The sequence below is a fragment of the Saimiri boliviensis genome, chromosome 4 (genome assembly GCF_048565385.1).
Source record: "Saimiri boliviensis isolate mSaiBol1 chromosome 4, mSaiBol1.pri, whole genome shotgun sequence".
NCBI lineage: Eukaryota > Metazoa > Chordata > Mammalia > Primates > Cebidae > Saimiri > Saimiri boliviensis.
In genome coordinates, this window is record NC_133452.1 from 144,622,347 (window position 1) to 144,647,325 (window position 24,979).

Consider the following 24,979-nt stretch of genomic DNA (forward strand, 5'->3'; position numbering starts at 1 on the left):
CTTGGCCTATGATCACTGTTAATAATAAACAATTTCTTGTTTGTAAACTCTGCTCATCACCACAGGCACTACCCTTGCTTTTAGCTGACACTTAGATGAGTATTTACTAATGCTAATGGTTCTAGGACAATGAGGAAGTGTTCTCAGTCTATATTTTTCAGTATAGTAGCCACTAGTCACCTGGTGGCTATTTACATTAAAATTAAGTGAAATATAAAAAAATGCAGTTCCTCAGTTTCACTAGCCACATTTCAAGGACTCAACAGCCTCACGTGACTGGTGGCTACTGTACTGGACAGAGCAGATTTAGAATGTTCCCATTACCCTAGAAAGTTCTAGCAACTCACTTAATCCTCCCAACACTACAAGGTAAATATTAGGAGTCTTCATTTTATAGATGAGGAAACTGAGGCACAAAGAAGTTAAATAACTTTCTCAAGTTCACACCCTTAGTAAGTAGGGTAGGAGAGACCCAAATGTAGATAGAGTGGGGCCATAGCCTTTGCTCAGCCACACATGATCCTGACGCTGATTAATGACAACAAGTGACTTACATTTACGTAGTTAGAGTTTACTTAGTAATGCAGGCATTCTGATCATCATCTTACTTACACTGCTTTATTTAGTCTTCTCTAGAGCCCAATGGTCTTGGGGTTGGACATGATTATTAATCCCATTCTGTTTATATGAAATTGAAATTTAGAAGACAAACAGCTTACAGAGTTAGGAATATGGCAGAACTTGGATATAAATCCATGTCTTTCTGACTCTAAAACATTTATCTTTAAACTTACATACACTGTGATCGCTGACAGAAGAGAGGTAAAAATAGAAACTTTTTTTTTTTTGCTGGAATAGCTTCTTTATTTTCTGAAATCCACCAAAGAAATATTTGCAGCATCACCTTTTCAGTTATCACTAAACTATCAGTTGAGGATGATGATTGTAAGTTGACCCTGAACTAAATTAGAAAATATCTATAACTCACCTCTTTCTTTTTGACTTCATAGAGAAGGAATTAGATTTCTATGTCAGAGAAAAATGTGACAAGGTAGCCTTGGGGCCTTGATATATATTACTTGATGATAATAGGAATCACTATCCAGGATGTTCTATTTTAAAAATGACAGAGATGCCATTTTTACAAAGAGAACCAGTAGCCCAAACATACTGGATTACATGACTTGAATGTGAGACTGATTATTCTCATGTGTGTCTCTTTTTAAGGTTAAAAAAAAATAGCAAACATGAAATGCACAGAGCAAATTATGTTTTAGGTTCCACAGTTACCAGTGACTCCTCATTTTCATTCTAAAATTTGCACTGTTCTATAGCTGTCCTGAAGGGAGAGATGGAAATGAACATCTTCAATGAGCAGGGCTCACTCATAGACATAGTCTAGGATCATCTATCCTGGCTGACTAAGGACACCCATGGTCTGGTCCCATGGCCACAATCCTCTTTGAAAGCAGCCACTGAGATGGATGGAGAGTCAGCCATGAGAGCAGGGCTGAAGGCGTCTCCTCCCGGCGTCCCCTGGGGTAAGCAGGCTTTCCTTTGTCAGAGTCCCTTATGTCTCACAGCTAGATACCTCTGATTTTCTCCACAAATAACCTGAAACAGTGTCAGGGACCTAACTGAGGTGACTAGGATGCACACAGTGATGCGATGCCAGACCAAGCTGAAGGGAGAGCAAGCTGGATGCAGGGGCTGAAGACCAGGGACTGCCACAGTGAGTGCTTAGACAAGTTGCTTGACCTCTCTGGACCTCAGCTTCTTATGCAGTTAGTGGGCTGACTCAATGTCATATCACACAACAGAGCATCTGACACATACTAGCATTGTTGAAATATGCAGTTTAAAGGGAGAACAGGTTGCCAGGGTGATCATGAGAACCTCCTCACTTACAGGGTCTTCTATGGGGAATGACATGAATTCGGTTTCTCAGGGACTAGCGAAGAGAATCACAAAGGGGAGAAGTGAAGAAGCCCACCTCCTGGTTCCCGTCCCCGGCCTCCCTGAAGCGTATGGGGGTGGGCAGGGGGGATCCTGGTGACAGGAGTGTGATGGAGCCACAGAAAGCACAGGAGGTTGGAGAGAGAATGTGCTCGGTTGTGGACATGGAGGGGAAAATGGTCAGCGTTCAGGGATAATTAAACACCTAGCCTTTGTTCCCATTTTCTGCCTTGATGAAAAGTTTGTGATATTTACAGAACTAAATGAAACTATAATTAGGTCTCACAGTGTAGCCAGTCACTGTCATGTACACTGTCATTACATATCAGGTGGTTCCCCAATTTTAACTTGTCCTCTGGGATACAGTTGTATGAATGGGATGTGGGAGGAGTGGGGCCAGAGCCGCCACAGCCGCCCACCCTTCCTTGCTCCATGCTGGTAGGTTTCCTGGGTGTGAACTGTAGGAGACTGAAGAGGATTCTACTGTCAACCTTTGTAAAAATTGTGGGCATCTCATGAAAAGCTCCGGTTAGAACACAGCATTAGGATGGTTGTTAAGAAAAAACAGGCTAGTGTCCCAAGCTGAAAGAGATCTGGACATGGGGCTGGAGCTAGGGTGTAACCGTGCAAAGCGGAAAAGAGACCCCCTTTTCTGAGGTGATGAGGCTCCACGCCAAGCTGCAGGGCTTGGTGGTTGGTGAGTGGGCTGAACTGGGTCCCCTCACTGTCTCCTTCCCACCGCGAAATGGGCACAATCTGCACAGGGGTAAATGCTGGGCTAGGGGGAAGCTGCCCAGAGGAAGGTCCCTGCCCCCTCTCTGGGGTCAACAGTGACACTTCCCATGGGTCCTGTGTTATCTATACAGTGCCTGGCCAGTCAGCGCTGGTCCTGTAGCTATTCTGTTTGTTGAAGTCTATTTCTATGGATGAAGCCTCTTTCACAGGCCCCATGTACACACTGTCCCTACAGGAGGAGCACCGCAAGCTCTCTGTGTAAGTGCTGGTTAGCTCAGGTTAAAACACAGCAACTGCCCACCTTAAACAGCTGGGCCAGTGCTGAAAGAAAGTAGCAGCAACCTCTCCCCATTTCAGAAAAAGGCAACAAAAATGTTCTCACTGTTGAAGTTTTCTCTGATAATGTTTTGTTTTGTTTTGTGAGTCTTGCTCTGCCACCCAGGCTGGAGTACAGTGGCAGGATCTTGGCTCACTGCAGCCTCTGATTTCCTGGTTCAAGTTATTCTCCCACATCAACTTCCTGAGTAGCTGGGATTGCAGGCACATGCCACCACAGCCTGGCTAATTTTTGTATTTTTAGTAGAAACAGGGTTTCACCATGTTGGCCACGTTCGTGTCAAACTCCTGACCTCAAGTGATTCACCCACCTTGGTCTCTCAAAGTGCTGGGATTACATGCATAAGCCGTTGTGCCCAGCCTCTCTCATAATGGTTTTTAAAGTTCTAGGCATTTGCTACAGTTTGTTTACAGAGTGGGCACCAAATAACTATCTGAAGAACGGATGAATGCAAGAGTGACTAAACAAAGAGATAAATAAATACTAGAAAGTCTTTCAGCTAATGGACAAAAAAAGTACAGAGCAAATGCTCACTTTTTACAAACTCTTGGAAACAGTCAATTGCCCTCACATTAAAAGTTTTTTTTTTTTCTTGAAAAATTTGGAGACATACCTGTTTGCTTATGGTCGTAACTTTAAAAATCACATACATAAAATGGTTACATTTTCTCCTAGCAAAAGTGTTCCTAGTTCATATGAGAAAATTAGTTGTATCAGGGCTTACGGACATTCTGCAAAGGCTGCAGGACTCTTTCCACGTGACAATACCACAGAAGCGCTGGCTCCTGAGCTGCTTTAGAATGGCGGGTACTGAGACGAGGTCATTAGAGGAACATGTGAGTGCCTCCTCTCTCCCCCAAGCCTTAAACCAGGCTCTCCAAGACGGTTCTTTCTGGCATGAGGAAGGTCCCATTCCACAGGGAATGCTGCATATACTGAACACCTGGTGACCCGAGTTTCAAGAGATCCCATGCCGCCTGGTGAGGGCCTCACTCTGCCCTAAGTAACCGTCAGGCATTGATGGGACTATGGAGGAGAAAGGGAGTATTTACGAACAGCTGCTAGGTCTGGACATGGGCCACACATTCTCACAAACATTGCTACAGATGTAAATCCCCACAATGCTGTGGTTTATACGTGACTGTACGTAATAGGAGGAGCAGTATAATCATCGTGTATTCATTTTGCAAAGGGGGTACTGAAATTTAGAGAGAGGGTGTGTGTGTGAGAGAGAGAGACAGAGAGAGAGAAAGAGTGAGAACAAGCAACACATGGGAAGGCAGAGAAAAATTCTGTGTCTGATTGTAATAAAATTTTCTTTTCTTGTCAAAATATTTTGATAGCATGGGGAAAGAGACGTGTGCTCATTAAAGTTTAATGACTGCCTCTTTCTGCTTGTTCCCATGTGAGGATCACACACTCTGACTCACATATGGTAGGTGCTGGGAATGGTTGATTGGGAGCACAATCGAGCCCAATCTCCATCTTTATCACCACAGGGACCAGTGAAATCCATGACTGGGTCCATTTGGTTGACAGTGACTGGGTCCAGTTTTGGTTGACAGTGACTTGGATTCAGACAGGTAAGACAAATATTCTTCCAGATTGGCCCAGATTTGCTCTAAAAGGGAATCAGGTAAGAACAACTGTAAACTAGCTAGGAAAGTTCAGTTTCCAGGCTGAGCTGGGTACTGCCTGGAGAAGACAGTGCTTTGGGCAAACCTTTGAAGAGCAGGGAGGAAGAAAAAGCACTTCTGATTTGTGGGAAAGCAGATTTGACAATCATGTTACATTGCTACTCTAGAAACTTCTTTGAAGCCTCTTTGTCCACAGAGTCGATGATAAAGCTCTCATCCCAAATTGTAGATTCCCTTCAACATAGCCCCAAGCTATCTTTCCCAGGTTACCCTTACTCATCCCAGCTCCCAGCCTCCACTCCAGCTAAACTATACTTTTTGCTGCTCTACGTACCGCTGTCCACCTCCCTGCTAGCCCTTGCTAACATTTTTTTCCTAGTATCTGGAGTGGTCTCTCCATCCAACTCTACTGGTCGAATGTTATCTGTTTACTGGGGACCATCTATCTTCCCATAGCCTTGATTCTTGATGTCCCACACCACTCAAGCATGTGTGATCTCTTTTCTTTTGAACACAAAACCCTCTGTGACGTCAATGACCATCTCTTTTTTCTGTGGCAGTTCCACTGTAGCCTAGCAGCTGCCAGCACAGACTTTTGAGTCAGGAAGACCTGGGCCAGAAGTGTCTTTCCTTCCTTCACTAGGCACTAGTTCATGGGCAAGTTATTAATAAGCAACAATAATAGCAATAATAGCACCAACTAACATATCCTAGGTGTGCACTGTGACTCAGGCATCCACTGACTGATAAAATACTCACAAGAACCCCAGGAGGTGAGTTACCATTGCCTTTGACTCACAGATGAGAATGCAGAAGCCAAGAGAGGTGAAATGATCTGTCCAGGCTTACACAGTTACAATGTTCAGAAAATAGGCTTCAAACTCAGATAGTTTGGTTCCAGAGCCCATGCACTGACCACTGTGCTACAAGACACTACCTTCTCTGATCCCCTCAGTTTTCTAGTCTGTAAAACAGGGGTCAGAGTAATGTCCTCCTTGTAGGATGGTATAGAGGGTTAAATAAGGTAATAGAAGAGAGGTGTTTAATAATGCAGTGCTTAATAACTCATAGCTGCTGTCATCATAATCACCAGGGGCTGGTTCCAACCCTTCCTTTGACTGAGCTGAGCAGGAAGGGTTGTGGTCTCCTCTCTGTCTCTCACATAATTCCCCACGGTGCCTGGCGCATTTGCCCACAGCAACCTTGAGGTTCAGTCAGTAGCATGCCCACCCAGCCTCAAAAAGATTGAAAAACGGTATAGCATTTTCCTAGAATTTAGAGATACAAGTCCTAGGTAATTCCGGACCTCTGGGCCATTGAGGTTTGGTACTTTTACTGCATTTAGCTCCCTTTCCAAGTCTTAGATTTTTTTTTTTAACTTTTCTTTTCAGTTCAGGGGTACATGAGCAGGTTTGTTATATAGGTAAACTCATGTCATGGAGGTTGTACAGATTATTTCGTCACAAAGCTATTAGGCCTAGTACCCATGAGTTATTTTTCCTGCTCCTCTCCCTCCTCCCACCCTCCACTCTCCATTAGGTCCCTGTGTGTGTTGTTTCCTTCTATATATCCATGTGTTCCCATCTTTTAGCTCCCACTTATAGTGAGAACACGCAGTATTCACTTTTCTTTTCCTATGTTCGTTTGCAAAGATAATGGCCTCTGGCTCCATTCACGTTCCTGCAAAGGATATGATCTCATCCTGTTTTTATGGCTATGGCTGCATTGTATCCAGTTTACCACTGATGGGCATTTAGGTTCATTCCATGTGTTTGCTATTGTGAAGAGTGCTGCAATAGGCATACATGTGCATGTGACTTTATGATAGAATGATTTATATTCCTTTGGGTATATACCCAGTAATGGGATGGCTGGGTCAAATGACAGTTCTGTTTTTAGCTCTTTCAAGAATCATCACATTGTTTTCTACAATGGTTCAACTAATTTTCACTCCCACCAACAGTGTGTAAGTGTTCCTTTTTCTCCACAACTTCACCAGTACCTGTTATTTTTTGACTTTTTAATTATAGCCATGCTGACTGGTATGAGATAGTATCTCATGGTGGCTTTGATTTGCATTTTTCTGATGATTAGTAATGTTGCTAGTATCCAGCATTTATAAGGAACTTGAACATGTTTACAAGAAAAAAAAAAACATTAAAAAAGTAGGCAAGGGACATGAACATATATATGACCAACAAGCATATGAAAAAGAAAAGCTCACGGAGCATGGAGGCTATAATTCTTAACAAACTAACACAGGAACAGAAAACAGAATACCGCATGTTCTCACTTTTAAGTGGAAGCCAAATGATAATAACTTATGAACACACAGAATGAAACAACAGACACGGGGGTCTACTTGAGTCGGGGAGAGTAAGAGGAGGGAGAGGAGCAAAAAAGGTAACTATTGGGTACTGGACTTAATACCAGGTGGTGTCATGATATGTACAACAAACCCTGTGACGCGTGTTTATCTATATAACAAACCTTCATAGGTACCCTCAAACCTAAAGGAAAAATGCGAAGGAAGGAAGGAAGAAGGAAAAAAAAGCAAACTCACACCGAGTTCTGTATTACACAATGTGTCTGACGCCTCTTCCTAGGTCTTCTTCGGAATATTTCAACTTGAATTTTTTTTATTACTCTCCTCTCCCCTTTTTCCTGTTCTCCACATTCTTTCTCCTTTGCTCCTCCTGTCCCTCCCTCCTCTCTTCTGTTCTCTTCTCTCCTCTCCCCGCCTTGCCCTCCTCTTTCCTTTCCTTTCTTTTTCTCCTTTCGCTCCCCTCCTTTTCTTCTCTGTTCTCTCCTCTTCCCTCTGCCCCTCTGTCCCCTCCCTCTCCTCCTCTCCCCCTCCCCTCACCTGCTGTGGCTCTGCATTTCACATCTCCAGGAGGCTGGGTGTCATCCCAGGTCTCCAGTCCACAGGCCGGAGCTTCTGCATGCAGGGCCTCTCACCCAGTCTCTCATTCATGGCTCTTGGGTGGTCCTTGGGGTGTAAGTCCTTTACCCGGGAGCACTTCTACCCTATTTGGATTTAGGTTACCCTTGGAGTTAATGGGGCTAATGGTTAAGGAACAGTTTATGGGATGATCTCTCATTCCACCTTTTTGAACAAAGTTGGCATGGATAGAAGCCAGAATTTCCATCTCTCTCATATTCTCTTCCCCATCAAGTGTCCCTACTTCTACATAAGTTTCCTCCAGGAACAGCATCTCTGGTTTCTTTGTAGAAGGAAACACAAAACAAAATAACTCTCCATTTAAAGTACTCTCTCCATGCCTATGCCTGCTAACTTGTGGAATAAGGTATTCTGATTCTGCCCCTGGGGAATTAAACTGCTCTTTAAGTAAACCCAGAAGATAACTAACAAATAATCCTTCAAATTAATAGTGCCTAAAAGATGAAAGTTTCCTTCGTACATCCAGTTTATTATCAGTGGTGCAATTAAATTCTATTTTCTGCTGTGGTTTGAGCACTTCACAGCTTGGGAAGGCTCTCTCCTGAGACCGTTGCAGGGGCAGGCCATCACTTCATAATTAGGTAAGCATGCAGGCCTTGCTGCTGGTAGGGAAGTTTCCGGGTTGAGCTCATAAATGAAACCTGCTCAATGGCCCACAAAGGTAGCAAACACTGCTTCCACCGAGCAGCTGGGACAGGCCCGCAGCAGGGGCTGCCACATGTCTGTAGGAAGAGCCAGCTGTGAAGGACAGCTTCTGGGTTATGGCATCCTGTACCTTATGCTATTGACTTCACGTTCTTGTGGATGATGGTATCTCCGCAGCCACCTCAATTCCCACTCCTCCATTTTGAATTTGTTTCTGACTTTGCCTGCCAGCCCTGCACAGCCTCATTTTCATTTTTCTTTTAAGGCATCCTGTGTAGATGATGCCATAGTGGGCCTGTGGGCCATGACAGGGGCAAAGGAAGCAAAAAGACATGACATTGTAGGCCTTCATAGAAAAGACGGGCCCGGTGTTCTCCCTGATGGGTACTACATGCCTGTGAGTTTGGTTGAAACTTGCCTTGGGGTAGCTCACTGTGTCAGTCACACAGGACCAGACCATAAGAACGGCTGAAGGAGCTGGTTCCCAGCCCTGCCTTTGCAGCCAGGCTGCCAGGGTTGGAAGCCCAACTCCACCGTTTGCTGACTGTATGGCCTTGGAGGAGCTATAGAACCTTTCTGCGCTTCAGTTTTCTCATTGGTAAAGTGATGCTAGCACTGTTTACCTTGTGGGATTGTTGGTGGTTGAAAATGCAACCATGTAAAGTACTTTAACAGTGTCTGAAGCTCAGTAGGTACCCAAGGAAAACTGCCACTCTGAATGCTACACAGCAGTGATTAGCTTTCCAAATGACTCTCAGCAAAGGATTCATGAGAAGCAAGGCCTGCCCTCATCCTGGCCACCTCTTGGACCATTAAAATATGGTCGGCTTTATAAAACTTTGATTTATTTACCACTTTAGAGCAATGTAGTTTAGCAGGATCTGTGCTAATTGCTCTTAATCACTTCAAAAAGATTGTTCTCCAGAGACTAGGGAAGGGCTCTAAGCCTTGTATAAGGGCTGCGTGAGATGTCACTTCTCAGGATCCCTGCTGGAGGCCTGGTTTCCTGTTTCCAGGGCAGGAAGGTGTCTCATGGATGCAGCCACAGATGCCCCCAGAAGTTACAGCTGTGGGTCTGAGAAGTAAGAGCACACGGGCTTCCACATTTGTCTCCAACTCTCATCCACCCTCGACCCTCCTCTGCCAAGTCTCTTGAGCCATTTGGGCAGAGATTTCTGGTGACCACTGGAGAGACACCATGAAAACTACTGATCAAACAGGCAAAACAAACCTATGGTGATAAAAATCAGAAAAGTTATTATCTTGGTGATGGTCCAGGGGGTTATTGGCTGGAAAAGGCACAAGGGAAATTTCTGGGGTGTTGAAAGTCCTTCATTTCTTCATCTGGCTTCTGGTTGCAAAGTACACACACATACAAAATATGTATATTCTGATCTGTAAAACCTACTGTCCACAATTATACCTCCATGAACAAATTACTGTCCAACATGTTGCAGGCAGTTCATCTATCTCTTACGACATGCCTGACCCACTTTATTCTTGAGACACTGAAAGTTCTAAGTATCTGCAGCCATTACACGTCTTTATCTTCCTCCACAAGTGTGTTTATACCCACAGCTTATATTTATATCTGCAGCCACATCTATATATTTAAATCTGGAGAGGAGAGAAAAGTGTTACATGTATGTGTCTATATATAGGGCAGTTTACTTCTTTCAAAGAACAAGAGGATCCTAGCACTGTTTTTTTTTTTTTTTTTTTTTTTTTTTTTAAGCAGGATGTTCATTCACACACACATGCATGCACACACACACACACACACACAAGCAAATATATGCACATTCATTTACGCATGCACACACGCACACACACACACACAAGCACACACATGCACACGTGAATGCTAAATCTGGGTGCCTTTCTCTCTTTTCTAAGTTGAGACGTTAAGACTGACCTTGATGACGACCTCAGGGATTATTAGCACGACGGACTTCTGCTTGACCAGAACATCTCTGGTCTCATTGACTCGAGCTGTGACAAAGAAGTGCAGGGACGCCTGTTCCAGCAGCTGACCCATGTACTCGCCAGCTCGGATCAGCACCTCCTCTTTCTTGACTGGCAGGAGGAAACACACAGAGACCTGGCATCAAGACTTGAGTCAGGGTCTGCTTTACTTTTCCCCAAGTTTCCCCATCCTTCCCACATTAGCCTTGAAGCCACCAGGAGCACAGCAAAGGTAAGGGGCAAGTGGAATGAAGAGTCAACTGGGGATAAGCTGTCCTGCTTCTTTGGTAAAGAATGTGCTGGGAATTTAATATTCACTGAAGTCTTACTGGAGAAAATGTGTCAAACTTACTAAACAGTTCTTTTGCTGTTGTAAAAGAAATGCCATGGAAAAGATGTGATTTTCATGGCAAAGAAACACCAAGGGTTTTTAATGGTGGCTTTGATTTGGGCTGGGGTAATCCCCAAACGGAACATGTTGGGTGCAAATGGAACATGAAATCCAAGGTCACGATTCCACCTGCAAATCCCTTGTTGAATAAGAATTATCTCACCTAGACCATGGGCCACACTAAGACAAAACTGTCAATTCCCTAAACATTGTTTCTATAGCATTCCACATTTTCTCTCTAATCTGAGATCATAATTTTTCTATTTAAGAGAAGGAAGCTGTTGAAACCAGTTTCTAACAAAGGCATTCAACTATCTCCAAACCTCTGTTTGTGATTTAGAAGACCTCTGTCCCAAACAATTGTTTTCTCAATGGAAACCAGTCACTGATGTCAGATTTCTAGGTCCTGGGGACAAGCCAATGAGAATGGCATTTGGAGGATGGGGAGTGGCCCTGGCTTTCCTCCAATTACCATCTGGGCTGAAGATGTGAAGATGATGAGTTCTATCTCATGGCTCTGGTTTACTTTCTTTCAACTCCCATTTCCCACTGTCCAGGATTCTAGAGGGCAATGGGCAGTTTTTCTGCACACTGAGCCCAGGTGTGTACCCGCTGCTACTTGGTCAGAGCCAGATGCTTTCATGTGCTGACAGCTGGCAGACCCAGCAGATGAATGGGTGGCTCATTCCTCCATCCCCAGCCACAGGGAACAGACTCTATGAACCTTCACAGAACTGAATATCTGTTCTGCTTTCCTTCTCAATGTCTGGCTTTTGCCAAAGACTTCTCCTTCCTGTGGAAGTGACCGAAGAAAACAGCTTCATGACCAACAGTTTGAGTGCAGAGGGTCATTCATGTTAGCCTGCTATACTGAACAGCAGTTTCGTAGGAGGGTGGAGTGCCTATGGATGTGCATGCACCAGAGCAGAGGGCAGGGCCCCTCACTCCCCACTGCTTAAAGGTGTGGGTTCCCTGAGCCATGCCCTTCATCTGTGGGACGAAATTCTCACACCTGCACTGGATCTGCAGCAATTTGCGCTGGGCCTCGAAGACCAAGAGACACGGAAGGCCTCTGCCTTGGCAGTACTTCTATTTGGAAGTCTCTTTACAGATATACAAATGCTGTGCCTGCTTCCAAGCCTTCTGACTGAAGACTTCTCAATCTTGGGTCCATATCACAATCACCTGGGGACCTTTAGAAACCTGCCATGCTGGATCTCATTCCAGGCCAATTAAATCAGAGACTTGGAGGAACCAGACATCTGTATTTTTAACAGCTCTGCAGCTGACTCTGATGTGCAGCCAGGGTTGAGAGGGCCCGCTCTGACAACCAGGGGCATTCCTGCAGAATCGGCCCTGCAGAAGGCCTGGGTTCCAGTGGGAGGGATGGCTTTCCAGGCTAGGTCCTTGTCATTCCTCCTGTGGTCTGAAGACCAGCAGCACCACCATCACCTGGGAGCTTGTTACGCACACAGGTTCTCTGACTCCTCACTGCACCACTGAAGTCAGGAATCTTTTGAATAAGATTCCAGACAACGCCTTTTCAAGTATGAGATGCTCTGAGAGACAGGAGGTTCTAACAGCAGAAGGGGTAAGTCAGTGCAGAATTAGGGTGGATTGAGGACTGCCTGGGTTTTAAATTGAAAGGCCTGTATCCTGGGAACCCCATCAGTCCCTGGAAAACTCAAAAGGTTGGTCATCCTAGACTAGTAGTTGTTAATAGCAGGCACTGTTATCCCCAGAGTACATTTTGCAATGTCTGGAGAACTTTTTGATTGACACAACTGGGGTGGAGGGTGGATTACTACTGGGATCTGGTGGATAGGGTTCAAAAGTGCTGCTAAATATCCCATGATGCACAGGATAGTACCACAACAAAGTATCCAGCCCACAATGTCAGTGGTGCTGAAATCAAGAAACCCTGCACTAGGGCAGGTGGATTATTAGAGTGTATTGGTCTATTTTAGCCAAGTATTAAAGAGCTAGCTTTGTTGGCTTGATTCCTGGGGCAGCGCTATTCCATTTAAATCTGGCTCTTTAAAGCTATGACCTTGCCTTGACCTTGGCCCCCAGGTCTTGCCTTCTGGAATGACCCACTCGTGTGCCTCTTTGGACCTAGGCCTGGACCTTGCTTCCTCCATGGCTCCCCTTGCAACTCATTGTCCAGATGAGTGAGGTTCTGGCCCTGTACTGGTGACGGCCTCAGATGAGCACAAATGGTCAGTTTGTCATGTCTCCAGATAGGATGGATGAAGTGGCAAAGTGGAAGGTCTCGAAGAACATGTATTTTGCCTCTAGCTGCCTCTAATAATAATATAAAAAACTGGCTTCCTGTGACTGTTTCTAGAGGACTGTGTTTGACCACTGGATTTATTTTGGCTACTGGAATACGACTTCTTTACAGAAGCTCTTGCTACCTTTATAATCTCGGTATCAGGACCCCTTTCTTCTCTGAGACAGAACACTCCCTAAACCATAGCACCAAAGAAACCAGGCTGTGCTTCAGAGCCCAAGAGAACAGTGCTTCTGAAATAGTATGTTATGTAAGTGCTGTGTTTTGCCACTGCACAAGAAATTGTTCTAGATAAAGTTTATTAAACGTGGCAAGAGAAGGAGGAATAGATTTTCACTCTGTGAGTGGTGGGGCTGGGATGCTGCCAATATCATTTACGGTGTCTGGGGAAAGCCAAGGGAGACACAGACTGGAGCTGCCTCATCTCTTTTCCAAAAAGCAAAGAAAACTAAATATAGCCAAGTGGAAATGATAGCACCTTTGAAGGTACTGAGAGGTTTAAGTTATTCAGATCTCCCAAGCTGATTCTAGCACACGCATTCCCTTTAATCATCAATCTGGAAAGTATGCCTCCCATTCTACTTGGAAAACTTTCTTTGCAACAGAGATGTCTAAGAATGCTTGATCAAGGCCTAAATGCATGTGGCTTTTTGCAATCTACCACAATTTATTTTAGATTTCAATTTTCAATTCATTGCATGCAGTGAATGCCACCTGCCTGCAGGGCAAAGGAACAAAGAGTCTCCAGTTCCCTTCAAGTTATTCAGGACAAGCTGGGGCTGGCCAAGTGAGTGGGAGATGTGTTCCTATGGACTCAGGAGTAGGTTCGGTCAGCTGTCCCTAGATCAGTGACTGAGAGAATGATATCATTCTACTCACCCATACAAGCTCATTCTTTAATTGGATTAGAGAGGGAAGGGGAAGGAGGTTATGAGACAGGACTCTTGTGAGGTGGGAAAAGGGCTGGCATTTGGTTCTTTGTCTAAGGATCTGTGCTGGACTCCAGGTAATGGGGGCACAAGGAAGGGAACTGGCCCAGTTGAGGCCAAGTTTACCCTGAACTGGCTCTCTGTCGCTGCTATTATCTATTACCTTATTGAGCACACAGATCGCCTCTCATTGCTGTGTCGGGTCTTGAACAAATCGACTCATCTTTCTAGCTTCAGTTTCCCCAAATGCAAACATGCTGAAAGTCACCATTTAATGAGAGTTTACCATGTGCCAAACACTTCACATGTGTCACTCATTTGGTGTCCTCCACACCTTCCTTCTCTCACACCACATGTCTGATCTATCAGCCAATCAGGTGGGCTCGACCTTTAGCACATGCCCAGATCGGGCTAGTTCTTGCTGCCTCCATCACTACTTTTAGCACCTCTCAGTGGAGTGATTGCAGAAGCATCCTACCAGTCTCTAAGCTTCAGCCCTGCTTCATCTTCAATCTCTTCTCAATGGAGCAGCCAGTGATCTTTTCAAAACCTAAATTAGATTATGCCACATTTCTGCTCAAAACTCTCTAAAGGCTCCTCTGCTCACTCAAAATAAAAACCAAAGGCTTCATAAAGGCCTACGATTCTTTATATGGCCTGTACCCAGCACTACCCCCCTTGCCACCTTTGATCCTGATTCTGGCTACTTGCTCATTGAACACATCTGACATGCTCTGGCCCCAGGGCCTTTGCACGTACAATTTCTTCTGGCTGGAATGCTCACTTTTGACCTTCATGCAGGTGTCTGTTTAATGTCTCCCTATTAGAGAGGTGTTTTTTTTCTGACCACCGCCACAAGAATTCCCTGTTCGCCTTAACCTGCTTTGCATCTTTCTATTACCTACATGGCTATACTATAGAGTCACTTGTTTGTTTGTTTATGTCTGGTTCCCCCTGAGATCAGAAATTCAGTAAGGATAGGCATTGCTGTGTCTCCAGCATAAAACAGAATCTACTTGCAAGTACTGAATAAAGGGTTGGGAAATGAATCAAGAGCCCTGTGGTGTAAGTGGTATTGTTCCCCTTTGCAGCTGAGGAGAAAGTGATCAGAGTGTTTAAGTAACCTGCTCTGGAGACACGGAGGTAGGTGACATAGTCATTGCTTACACCCAGAGTTCTCTATTTGCAAAACTCTCTGAAATCGAATGTGGCTGCCTGTTTTAAACAATCTTGATGACTGTTGTCTTCCTCCTTTATCCTGACTATTCTTTTCTGGGAAAATTACCTTTACCACCTTAGGAATAGGAAAAGTGTCAAATTTTTTAGTTTCCAAAGAAAACACTGTGGTGATTTCTTATTTATTTATTTATTTGAGATGAACTCTTACTTTATCCCCCAGGCTGGAGTGCAGCGGTGTGATCAGCTTACTGCAAACTCCACCTCCTGGGTTCCAGTGATTCTCCTGTCTCAGCTTCCTGAGTAGCTGAGATTACAGGCATACTCTACTACGCCTGGTTAATTTTTTGTATTTTTAGTGGAGATGAGGTTTCACCATGTTGGCCAAGCTGATCTCAAGCTCCTGACCTCAGGTGATCCACCCACCTCAGCCTTCCAAAGCGCTGGGATTACAGGCGTGAGCCACCATGCCCAGCCCCACTATAGTGATTTCTTAATTTTTAGCTCCATTACTGAAGCTAGGGAGATTTGCTTCTTTCAAATTTGAGCAAGTTCCTTGGAATTAGGATTTTTAAATATCGTTTTGCATTTTTCTGGGAACATTTTCTGAAACCTCAGCAAGGGTACCATGCTCTGTGACAGCCACCAAATCCGGAGAGCTTGAGAGCAATTGAGACTTGTGGCTTGGCCATCCCAGGGGACTGTGTTCGTTTTGCTTGCCTTTGCTTTGTCAAAATTGTTGTTTGCACACTTTTCTTTTCAGTGCCACATGCCAGGCCAACAGAAATTGGTGCCCCAAAGTATTGAGGTCCTTTGCAACCTGCTCTAACTCATGCTCTGCCTGGAGACCAGTTTCTTCCAATTGATTGGTGTTGCCTGTCATGTGGTCAACTATTGCGCCCACCAAATATGAACACCCCAGGAAGTGTGATTGTTGGCCATTGTGATCCCCAAGGCAAGCTGCAACATGTGGACCCCGATCTGCTTAAAATGTTCTGAGGTTTTATAGTGATGAAAATGCTGGGAAGGATGTTTATGCAAGGACAAGAAAGAGGCCCCACGAGAGATGGCAGAGGCAGAAAACTCCTTCACGGGCCTCTTCCAGATGATACATCTTTGTCTCCAGTCTCCTTTTGTTTTTGAGATGGAGTCTCGCTCTGTCACTCAGGTTGGAGTGCAGTGGTGTGATCTCGGCTCACTGCAACCTCCGCCTCCTGGGTTCAAGTGATTCTCCTGCCTCAGACTCCTGAGTACCTGGGACTACAGGTGCCCGCCACCACACCTGGCTAATTTTTGTAATTTTAGTAGAGAAGGGGTTTCACCATGTTGGCCAGGCTGGTCTTAAACTCCTGACCTTAGGTGGTCCACCCACTTTGGACTCCCAAAGCTCTGGGATTAACAGGTGTCAGCCACCACGCCCAGCCAGACACAGCATTTTTAGAAGTGGTCTATGTGCAGTGCCTAGATCTCCCTGCCTTCTGAATGGGAAAGCAAAGCACACCTTTCGTTCTGGACAGCCCGCAAAAGACTTTCCTAACTTGGGAGAGAGGCACCAGCAGAGGGCCTGTTTCTGAGATGGGTCATTTAGATCCATGCTCCACAAACCCTCCTGTACAAAATTAGCTGGTTGTGGGTGCACGCCTGTAATCCCAGCTACTTGAGAGTCTGAAGCAGGAGAATTAAACCCAGGAGGCGGAGGTTTTAGTGAGCCAAGATCGCGCCACTGCACTCCAGCCTGGGTGTCAGAGCATGATTCCGTCTCAAGAAGAAGGAGAATGAAAAGGAGAAGAAGGAGGAGGAGGAAGAGGAGGAGGAGGAGGAAGAGGAGGAGGAAGAGGAGAAGGAGTAGGAAGAGGAGGAGGAAGAAGAGAAGGAAGAGGAAGAGGAGGAGGAAAAGGAGGAGGAGGAGGAGGAGGAGGAGGAGGAGGAGGAGGAGGAGGAGAAGGAGGAGGAGGAGGTGGTGAAGAAAGTGGAGACTTTTAAAGAATAAGTGAGTTCCCCCTGTGAGGCTTATACTTCCGAGGTCTTGGTGAGAACTTTAACTTTGACATAAAGCTATAATGGGCATGAACACGTAGCAAGACAGGGGCCAGACAGCAGGTCTAAGAGAGAACCACAGTGCTGTTAGCTTACAGGACAAGGGCTCCAGCATCACGCTGAACGTCTCCTTCTTGAATTCTGCCTTCGAGACCCCGGTGTAGAAGATAATGTTGGCTGAGAGATAAGCTGTGGTGGAGTAACGTCTGTGGCTTTTGTTCTGGAAGGTGATGGTAAGCTTCAAGTCTTGTCCCAGCACAGCATTTTCCACTTCAAAGTCCATGTCAACATTGGACCTCGATTTGATGACACCTTCTGTGTTGAAGGGCTTTCTAACTCCGTACATTAGGGCAGTTTCTAGGGCCAGTCTCTCTTCTTTTTGACCTGGGGAAGACCCAGAGATAATGACAGGGAAAAATACAATCCACCAGAGAGAAAGTCACATTAAAGGATGCATTGTATACTGCACTTCTTGGGGTGTTTCTAAAACACAAGCTTCAGAGCTCCCCAGGAAGCAGGTACCCTCATTAATCCTATGTTATAAATTCTGCAAAGTCAGATTCCCAGAGAGCCAGTGGCCAGCCTAGGCTGTGAGTTAGCAGGTGACAGTGTTGGGACCTATTTAGAAAGGGGTTTCTCTGGAGGCACTATTTTAGGAGTTGGCAGATAAAATTGGCCATGTCTGTCTCTTCTTAAACCGTGGTGTTGGTTTGCTTCCCTTCCTTAGCCCTAGCCATGTGGTTAGAATTTGGGGACGTCTAATAATTAGAAATTACGGCCTCTTGCCATTCTACCTCCTGAAATGTAACTTTTCTCTCTGATTTGTAAATCCTCTCCAGTAAGACCTGTCTTCTTTATGTCTCCTTCCACTTGGGCCTGTTCTACTTGCTCTTTGCTGAGCCGACCCTGGAGGGCTCCTGCTTCATTTTTCCTTACTTTCCTCAATTGCCATTGCCCCCAATACCCATGCCATGGCAGAAGGCAGAAATCACTTTTTACCAAACCTCGCATCCCCCAGTCCCCAAGGACACTGGGCTCCAGTAAGACATCAAAAAGCCAACCCTACCCAAGGCACTCAGGTCAGATCCCTTGGAGGGGCACTAGTGGTCCAGCGTCTCCTGGGGATGTTCTCCACCTTCATTAGGGATTAGAGATTCTAAGTGAAGCCCAGGAGCAAAGACACGTCTTTGCTTTTCTTTACACAAGGCCTCCCGAACTCATCTGACACTGACTGCCGTGTTGTGAGGGACATCTGTTGACATGCAGTGGTGCACCAAAGTTCTAATGAAGTTTGAGGTGTATGTGCTGTTTTTCAGGAAGACGTTTTGTGCAGGGTTTCCAACATGGCTGTGGCAGAGATGAAGGGAGGAAGAGGAAGGTAAGCTCTGGAAGAAGAAAACCACAGCGTTGTCTAGGTGAGGAGGCAGAAAATACAGACACAAGGCAGGCCTCAGAGGGAGCTTGTGCCTCAGACACTGAGGAGCTGGGAAGATGGTCCTTACAAAGCCTTGGACAAAATGCTTGGCTTTGGAAACAGGGCTCGTGCAGATGTGAGGGACGGTTGGTGATCGCCATCCTTTTTTCCATCCTAAATACCTTTGGGTTTATCTTCGTGCGTCCCTAAGGATAGAGATGAAAAGATGAAGGCAAATTCCTTGGCTTGTAAAAACTAGGCTTGAGAATGGCTAGTGAAAAAAAAATCACTTTAAAATAAGAATGCTAGCTTTTATAATTATGCCACTTTGAAGGTATTGTCTTCTACTTTATCCAGTTAATAACGAACTTCACTGGTGACTGAGAGGTCAATGAATCGTAATATGTGCTAGCTATGTGCCAAGCACTGGGATAAGTGCTTACTGTGCATTGTGTCATTTAATTCTCGTAACAGCTCTACAAGACAGGCACGATTGTCACCGTCACTTTCCTTGTTTGTAAAATAAGGGTGTCTACGTCCTAGGTTTCCTTAGGTGAATTAGAGGTAGTAGATACATAATAAATGGAAACTACTCTGCAAAGACAGAGAAAATGCTGGAAGGCATTGTATACAAATGTGAATGTGGATTTGTACCTGTTTGTGTATGTGTGTGTGTATTAATGATTTCCCTGATTGTCAAGACTGCAAGAATGTGCCAGGAACAGTTGGTCTAGGACAAGCATCGGCTGGAGCACTAGAGATAACAAAAAGGGAAGGAGGGGTGAGGACAAGCGAAGCACAGTGTAACATTTTAGCAGAAATCATCTGGCCTATAGATCCGTGAGAAAGAGAGCATTAATGATGATCACTTTGGATGGGGGCCAATTAGCATTGAGGCAAAATGCAGGAGGCAAATTCTAGCAGCAGGAACATATCAGAGAGGGGCTGAGCTGGCCAAGGTGAGGGGAATGGGAGAAGAATGAGGCCAGCTCTGAGCACCTTCACAGCCTGCCATGGGTGGAGGAACCTGGAGCTTCCTTCTGGGGAAGTGCTGGCCTTTGTGAGCCCGGGACTGCCAGGCAGAGACAGGCTGGGGCTGTTCCAGGAAGTGCGGCTCAGAGAGGGGAAAACAACTGCAGGGCTTTCCCAGAGCCTGGCACAGCAATTCCCGTTTCTCTACAGTTCTGCTCCGTGCTCCAGAGTCTTACATAATTCAGGGCCACAGGCAACATTTTAGTGCTATGAGAGATTTATCCAAAGCCTGATTATATTTGCTGAGATTCTTCTGCAACTTCTGAGTGCAAAGTCAAAAGTATCTTTCCATTAAGTAGGATATAGTAAAAGAGACTTTTGATGTTGGTCGAAGCATCTTCTCATCGTTCTGGCTTTAGCTCCACTGTCACCTCCCCTGCCCTCCCCCTCTTACCTTGTGTAATGTGACCCCAAACCCTAGTCCTCTTGGCTCTCCCTAACACATAACCGGCTTTATTTCCTCTTCCTTGTCACAGTACTAGTTATTGTGCGACATTGTCTTCCCTGCTGGAACGCAAGCTCCATGAGAACAGGGACGTGGTATCCCTTGTCCACCTCTGCATCCCCAAGCCCTGAAAGGCAGCCTGGCACAGAGGATCTGAAGGATTGAGGTTTGGAGAAGCACATTGCTTTCAGCCAGTGACAAAACTTTCCTCTTCATAATAGGTACTAAATAGTCCAGTATAGGACATTTTATGTTCTCCACCCAGCTGAGAAAGTGCCTCCCCAGTAACCATTCATTCAGATCATCTCATGCTTTGGAGACCCCCATAGTGTTCCAAACAGCATGCTAGGCACCAGGCATAGAGGGGAGACACAGTCTTTCCCTCACAGGTGCAGAAGGAACAAGAGAAGAACAATCTTAGCACAGATGTCCTCACCACAGATGCCGGGACAGAGGTTGGCCTGCAGTGCCTGGGGACATGGTGGGGCAGGGGAGGCTTTTCAGAGGTTTGGGGAGGGAGGCAAAGCCAGGGAGGTAGGTGAGGAGTTGGCTGGTTGGAAGAACTGCCAGCAGGTCCCTGGTCTCTGCATACAATACCTGTGGGGCATGCTCAGGGGGTGCACCAACCAGATGCCAAAAAAACACTTAGCAAGAGGCTTTGTGAGTTAGGATTGGATGCCCTGGAGGCCACAGAGAGAGAGGGGGAGGCTTTTAAGTAGCGCTGGAGCAGGCTCAGGTTTATATTTCAGATACTACTTTAGCAGCAAGGCGGGGGCTATACTGAGGGAGGGAGGGCCTGAGGAGTTAAGGTGGAGTTGGGAAGCTAGAGCAAGTATTTTTCCAGGAGAAAACTAATCATAGTCAAACTAATAGATGTAGCATGGCAGGAATAATAAATTTAATAGTAATAGGGGAAACTTTTATTGGACACTTATTATGTGCCAGGCACTATATTAAGAGTTTTATACATCAGATAATGTTTAATTTTTAGGCTCTCTAGCTGGAGGGGAGGTTAGGCATTTGAGAATGATTTCAGAGGGGACTTTAGAGGGCGTGTTGCTTGACTCATTATTAAATAGCCGAATTTGTGGATGGTGGCTCCCTTCAGCAGAGTAGGGGGAGTAAGAGAAAGAGACCTGAGGGAGGGAGAGGTGATATTTGGGAAGTTCCGTGTCAGGTTCCTCTAGGACATTTAGGTAAAGTCCTGGTGGAGACAGACATGAGGTGATCAGTATACACGTGAACATTAACACCAGCTATGTGAGAAGAATATAAAGTGGATGGGATTGAAGCCCAAGGACAGATGCCTAGAATCAAGTGACATTTGAAGGGGGTGAAGAAAGGTGAAAAGCTTAGAGTCACAGAGAGAGAGAGAGGAAGAGAGGTCAGGGAGGTGGGGATGGAACCAGGAGAAAGTAACATTGTGGAAACAAAGAGAAGAGAAAATTGCAAGGAAAGAGAGTGAACACCAGCACCAGGAAGCGTAGGAAGGTCAAGTAAGCTGAAGTCTGCAAAACGTTTCTTCCCCGTGACAACTGGGTGGTCTTGGCAACTTTGAGAACAACTTCAAGGGTATGCTGGTAGCAGAAATCAGGACGGAGTGTGTGCGGGAGTGGAGAAGGAGCACAGCAGGACGCAAGTCTAGGCAGCGCTCCAGGACGGCAAGGAGGCGAGGAGGAAGAAAGAGTGGTGAGAAAGATTTTTGTAAATTTTTTTTTTTAACGCAGCAGACATTTGAGCTTGCCGAAATGCTGATTGGAAAGAGAGAATAGAGAAGGAGAGATGGAAATACCAGTGACCCGGGGAGTAACTGATGGAGCAGAGAGGGAATGGGATCAAGACACCTTGATCAAAGAAGATATATTGCCACGGAAGTCTTTGGAATGCTGGTTTTCAAAGTCATTGTTTCTTAATTGGATATTTTGAAAAAAAAAAACGTTATAAAATTAATAATAAACTTTAATAAGTCGAAGTGAAAAATGATCTTTCCATGATTTAATTCATTAAAATGGTTAATTCTTGAATCTAGTAATGATTTGTTTCATGTGATTCTACTCATTTCCATATTTTGGTGTCTACATTCAGCATTTGTGGATCAGGGAAATTATGAGAGATTCAACAGTGAGAATCAGGGTGGTAAGCACCGAGCCACAGGCACAACGAGCCCTCACTGCAAGCCAGTGGCCAACAGTGGCAATCAATCCCTCTATCCCACTATATTCAGATGCAGTATTGGTGTTTTTCTCCAAACAACTCTCTACTCGGTCATTTCCAAAGTTCCAGTTTGAAATGTGTGTGCCACCCTTGATTAAGAAACTGATTATCCACTTGGGGTCAAACTCCAGCCCAGAAGCAGGATGAGATGTCTCTTACAACCATCTATGTGGATTTAGGGATTCTTCCAGTTGAACCAGATCCCCAAGCTGTCCCTCTCCCTCAGCCCTGCCTCTTTGCTAAACTCTAAAGACCTGCACCTCAGATGTCTTCCTCATGTAGTATGCACACTTTTTGTTTTGATTTGCTGTCTACCCCCAGCCAAGCCTCTGACTCCTCTTTCGTGGAGTTTTGGTCTTTCCTTTCGTGGCATCTGATTCTGTCCCATTCCTGAGTTAGCCGTCACTGTCACTTCCATGCTGACAGTTAATGGCAGCTGTGCTCAGCCCCGTGGTTTCCACGACACATCTGTCGTGTAGACAGCTCGCTTCCTGCTGCTCCTCGCTGCCTGTGGGTACACCTTTTGTTCACTACTCTGTCCGGTTAGGACTTCTTCCAAATAGGAGAGTTCACACCACAATCCCTGCCTTGCTGCCTTTTCTTGGGGATCTCTTTCCCCAGCTTCACCTGCTGATTCTTGTGTGTCCTTCGGGCTTAGTGAGCCCATCACTAACTTCCTCCATGAGGCCTTCCCCAACTGCCGATTCTCAGCTGGGAGTCCTTCTCTGTGCCTGGCAGCACCTGTCCAACCTGTGCTACAGCAATTCTCATCCAGCACAGCGAGGACTGCCTTCTGCTTCTCTCCCCAGCTGCATGGGAAGGCAGGGCTGTGCATGTGTCCAGCTCTACACAGCACTGGAAGATGGTAGGTGGTAAGAGCCAGCTGTTGTGTGGATGAATGTATAAATGAGTGAATGTTGCAGCTAGCTTTTCTATGAACTTTTTTGTTTTTTTTTTTGTTTTTGTTTTTTTTTTTTTTGCTTATAACTCTATAGTAAGAGGGCATTGCTTGTTTGTTTTGTTTTATTTGCACTTACATTGTTTTAAATTTTCCTTTAAGCGAAAAGGCAAATGACAAAAAGAAATACCACCTTTGTATCTGTGTTGTGCAATGGATGATAATAAACAGAAGAGGAAAAGGAAGCATTTCAAAAATACAGTGAGAATTCACTAGTTCAGATAATAAAAAAATGTCTGACTTTCTGAGACTATGCACAAGTGTTCTCAATTCAGCAAGCTTCTTCTTTATAGTGCAAATTACTTTTGTAAATAAGAGCAGGGAGACTGTCTAAAATATTTAAAACAAATTCTGCACTCCTTAGCACTTCACGGATTCCAATGAATATTTAGGCATATGCTAATTGCTTGTTATTTTTATCCATTCACTAAAATAAATACTCCTAAGAACCTCTGGCAGTGAATCATTTGCAAACTATTCCATGTTCCCCATCAAGGCAACTGAGGTCCTCCACCTCCTGGCCACTGCTGGCCTCCGGCAGTTTTGTCTCCAGTCAGGGGGCATTCTGCGCCTGCAGGACCCTAAACATACCTGGCTGCTTCACACCTCATAACTCTGGTCCTGTTCCCACTGCCTGGAAACTTCTGCCCAGCTTTCTTTATCTGAGGTCCATGACTTCTCAAGTCTTTCTTTTTCTGAATTAGTTGGGCTAAATGTCCCTATTTTTTTTTTGTTTCCAAAAACCTCTTGCACAATAACCCTTTCACTTGGACCAGGACAGGAACTGGGTCCTGCTCACTGCTGGGATCGCCAGCACCAAACCAATTGCAGGCACAGAGTGGGCACTCAGCACTGATTGACATAGAACTAAGCTCAGCAGTGCCATTTGAAGCATTCTATACAATAAAAGTTAACAAAACCCCACCATGACATTATTTTATAATTGAAACTGGCCTTTGACATGATTGTCCTGAGTTAGAGAGCTTGTACTCTCCTATTAATATTGTATCATCTACCTTATAGTTTTCTATGATAGTGTAACAGAACAACATATGTGAAAATAATCGGTAAGTACTAAACAAATATGAAGTGGTTATTTGAATTTCTCTTATTTAACTAAAATTACATTCGTTGTACAGTGTTTTTTAAATAGGATTATTTAAAATCAAGGTTTTTGTAAGCAAGAAGATATTCTATATTCTGTTAAAGTAGATATGACTTTAAACCAAATCATTTCACAAGCCACATGGATGAGAATTCTGCCCAAAGCAAGCTAGCAAAGAAAGCCACAAGGAAAAATTGCATATGTTATGTGTCTTTCACGCATGAGAGTTTATACTTCTGCTGTTGCTACCAAATGTTGCAGATGCCAGTGCATTCTCTGGAACTCGTCTCCGAGTGGCAATGAATAAGTACTAAATGAACTTGGGCAAATAAATCTTCATTCAGTGGTAGTAAATTACCTTCTTGGAATTTGTAAGTATCAGTAATATCCTTCATGCCATCTCCTCCAATTTGTTTTGTCACAATTAATTTCCCAATGTGGGTGGGATCCACAGCTTCTACCACATGAGTGCCATCTTTCTTAGCTGTAATGTAAATGAGGTCGCTGTTGACCTGGAAACAGGAGAGGAGAGCATTAGCCACGACCACTGTCTGTTGTTGCTAAAGTCTTTAACTGTCCATAGCACAGTTGTCTAGAGATCTCTGGAGCTGACATGCCCTCTTCTTAGGCAACATTGGATTCGTATTATAGGGACAAATGGGTTTTGAAAATATTCTAAGGGGGAATATCCAGTTTATTTAATAATATTTTAAATAAAGGTTATTTGAGGCCAGGCATGGTGGCTCAT

General features: G+C 44.9%; 1 protein-coding gene across 2 annotated transcripts in view; it reads right to left on the reverse strand.

The window, feature by feature from the left end:
* The window catches only part of F13A1 (coagulation factor XIII A chain), a 173,931-nt gene that overhangs the window by 17,522 nt on the left and 131,430 nt on the right, over positions 1-24,979 (reverse strand). For both annotated transcript variants that reach the window (XM_010338078.3, XM_010338077.3), the window contains exons 11-13: positions 24,590-24,743; positions 17,160-17,447; positions 10,188-10,348 (exon numbers count right to left, since the gene is read on the reverse strand). In XM_010338078.3, the coding sequence (XP_010336380.1) occupies positions 10,188-10,348; positions 17,160-17,447; positions 24,590-24,743 (603 nt within the window). The remainder of the gene's footprint in view (positions 1-10,187; positions 10,349-17,159; positions 17,448-24,589; positions 24,744-24,979) is intronic.